Source organism: Lottia gigantea (assembly GCF_000327385.1).
Source record: "Lottia gigantea unplaced genomic scaffold LOTGIsca_1, whole genome shotgun sequence".
In the NCBI taxonomy this organism is placed as follows: Eukaryota; Metazoa; Mollusca; class Gastropoda; family Lottiidae; genus Lottia; species Lottia gigantea.
The window spans coordinates 2,723,652-2,727,354 of record NW_008706746.1 but is presented as its reverse complement, the minus strand read 5'-3'; the positions used below and the strand labels follow the sequence as shown (position 1 = coordinate 2,727,354).

The 3,703-nt window shown below is 31.0% G+C and overlaps 1 protein-coding gene across 1 annotated transcript; it reads right to left on the bottom strand.

The window, feature by feature from the left end:
• Positions 1–910: 910 nt before the first annotated feature.
• On the bottom strand, positions 911–3,482 carry LOTGIDRAFT_152035 (hypothetical protein; the record flags this gene model as incomplete). The annotated part of the gene is made up of 5 exons (XM_009045518.1): positions 911–1,275; positions 1,560–1,635; positions 2,552–2,707; positions 3,046–3,148; positions 3,391–3,482. Coding segments are annotated over 5 exons (441 nt in total), but the record flags the coding sequence as incomplete, so codon positions are not given.
• Positions 3,483–3,703: the final 221 nt, after the last annotated feature.

Below are 3,703 nucleotides of genomic sequence, written 5' to 3'. Positions count from 1 at the left end.
AGCTTTAAAAAAAAAAATGCAATATAAGAACATTTTTGTTTCTAATAACTGACCAGACTTTTTATTATTGTACATAAGGTTATATGCTTGTGCAGCTGACACATGTTCGGAAATTGAATTCTCTCTCTCTCTGTGTAATTAACATGTATTGCCTAATAACAACTTTTTAAAACTATTTAAGTATAAAAATCAATACCAGATTTGTGAATGAATGATAAAGACAGATAGCTGGAAATAGAGACCAATATTTACATTACAATGAGCCACGTGTAGACCAATGCCTAGCATATGTGATTTTATTAGAAAATTAATATATTTACTTAAACCATAACAATTTAGCACTATAATATTTACAATTTAATCAATGTCCTGAACAAAAAAAATCTAACAACACAATGCACTAATAAATACACCCAATCAATGCTCTCAGCTTAACATATATTGCATGAGATAGTTGAGTCTAGGCTTTCACCCCTTCTACCTATGATGAAATGATCATAGCGGAAATAAATGAAGAAATACAGTAACTGTAAAATGAAGCAATGATAAATTGCTTTAAAAGACTTAACACAATCATACCTTACTTACTGTAACAAGATCTTCACACGAAACATATTGATTTTTCTCTCTTAAGATAAAAGGCAATCTAGCCTGATCATTACAGCCATACACTACTCAGCCTTTATTTCAAACTAGTGAAGTAGGATGGGTTCTAGTACCATCACACTTGACAAACAATATTTATACACAATCATAACATGGTGGGAGCTTTTATTCATCACAGGTAAATATCATAATGATGCCTTGTTTGAGAGTGGATTTATATAAAGTAAGCATTATTGCTACAATATGTAGAATACATTGTTAATCATGGTCCACAATTGCATTGAAAACATAACCTGAGATTTTTCAGTTTTAAGTATATTGATATTATTGCTGTAGAATGTGACACAGATCCTAGTAGGTCATGAATACTCAATGAATTAGATTCAAATATTAGCCTTATGGAAACTCAGTATACCGAGTCTTTTTCATCAACCAAAAATTACCATGATAAATAAAAGCTCCAAACACAGAAGCTTTTTCAAGAAAATAATAAAGATAAAGTTAAATCACAGTTTTAAAAAGAAGAAGACTTAGTTGATATTATCTCATATCCAATGTCAACTATCACAATAATTCCCATAACAACATAACATTCTAGGCTGGAGTTGTTGATGTACAGATGCATGTCTTCAACCATCCATTATTTCATAATCCATCAAACTGAATCATCTATAAATTTAAATACATCCATTTGGTATTATATCCCTGACTTTCATATCAATATATATGTTGAGTTTTGAAGACCGTCTGAAAGAATGTTGAGTTGACAATTCCAGTCACACCCACAAACTGTTTATTACCAGGCAAGGTAACATACTGTACTCCAGGTTAATAAATTTAATAACATGTTTCATGTTAGAAATATTTTCTTCAAGCATTGATTTTGTTAAATGTGCATAAACTGCCAAAACTTGATAAAACCTCCAACTAATACAAATATAAGTTAAGCTTACCATGATACCACCATCTTGTTTTCTTGGGATTTTTACTACAAGTTTTAACATACAGTGCATTGTCTGGTGGACGTTTCTACAAAAAATGGAAATGGAAAATATGCATGTTTATAAGTGATTCAACCCTTACTTAAGTGACTTTATCGACTTCATATAGCAATGGTCATCAAGTTAATGTGCATTGACTTTTACATGGAAAATATAAGCTGCATGAAGTTTTTTACGGTTTTTATCTGCTATTGTTGAAAGTTCTGACAAACATGAAGCTTTTTATACGCCCACATTACAAATAGCTTGTGAGCGTTATAGGCACTACAGTTTTTATCTGATTTGAATAGAATTTGGTGTGATCATTTATATTGATGAGATCAAGGAAAACTTCGAATTTGGCTATCTTTTTAAAATGGTTTTTGAGTTATTGCTCTTGACAATAAGAGTTTTAAATGAAATTTGGTATGAATATTTATAATGATGAGACCTTGGCCAAGTTCGAATTTGGCTATGTTATGATGAACAGTTTTTTAATTATTGCCCTTGACTTAGGAAAAATGTGTGAACAAAATAGAGACCATAGTTTTCATCCGATTTAAATTAAATTTGGGGTGATCATTTATAATGATGAGATCCAAGTCAAATTTGAATTTCACAATTTTTTGATCAACAGAATTTGAGAACTTGACTTAGTAAAAACGCATCAAAATTTTTTGGCGATAGAGGTGACAGTTTATATCAGAATGTTATTAAATAATGTATGTTTGTTTAAATCAACAATATCAATATCACAAATTAGATTTTTGGTATGATTTGACACAGATAGGTGACTGCCCTTGATATATTGAAAATGTATCAGGAAAGTGTGTGTATCTTGCTAGGCAACCACTTGTTTAATAATGATTATAATAAGGATTATGTATACAGGACTGAGTTTTGATACAGTGGCTCATTTGTGCCATCTGAGACAAGTCCCTTTAGTAACATACCATATAACTCACCTTTTCTTTGCAACTAGATAACATACTAACAACAGATAAACAAACAGATTGTACTGACAGAGCAGGTGACCAATCATCAGTTAATATTGAAAGACAAATATGACCATTACTATAAACATGGGGATGAAGTGGAATATTAGGTCCTATAAACATCACCTGAAAATGTTACACATAATGTTTTTCATAATATTAGACAATATTTAAAGATGCCCTCACACCATAGCCATCACCAGTTGTGTGTGGTTGTGAATAAGAATAGCGGTCAACAGTTTCAGAACTCATGACCAGTCATTATTCGCAACCATATGCAACTGGTAATAACGCTATGGTATGTCTTATTGTTTTTATTTCCAGTTACTACACTTGTCACAAGAGGAAAAACAAGAAACAAAATATCCTGACATGCAGTTACATCATATTGTCATTTTTTGAGCTTTAACAGTTAAAAACAATGGTGTCTCTTTTTAATAAGTGTTAATAATGTTAACAATTACCTGGGGTGAATCAAATGGATATCTTGAACCAAATTTAAATTGCAATTGAAACCTTTCACCTTCAAACACAGTTCCTTGAGCACCTTCTATATCAACAGTCCATCTAAAGATAAACATATTGTCAGTAAATGTTAGTCCACACAATATTTTAGGTTCCATAATGGCATCAGTTGTAAGATTTCTCCCATAGAACATCAATCTACAGATTTCCGTTTACGTTTGATGTGAAGTCTTTTCTGATTAACAAAACACTAGACTTCAATTTCTTAAAACTATATCTAAAAATCCAATTTCAAAAACATTTATGACACTTCTTTACTTAAAAAAAACTGATATGGTACTTACTCTGATAATTTTTTTGTGATTTCATCTGTATTCACCTTAACACCAACTGGTGGATCTTTTGTTAAGGCCAATAATTCCTTTTGCAACCTTTTCTAAATAATAATGAAAAAAAACAATGTAGAACAACCACAATTATTTTGTAGAACAATTATTTTACAAATATTCAATAAAAATTTCAATGTATCTCAAAATACCAAGAACGTCTTTGTTGAGTTCATATAATCTAAATATAAGGATGGGGATTTTGCAGTGTCTTGGTTTCGCCGACATCCTCCGAACCTCCGCCACTTCGACAAGTCATTTTGAGTCTTGA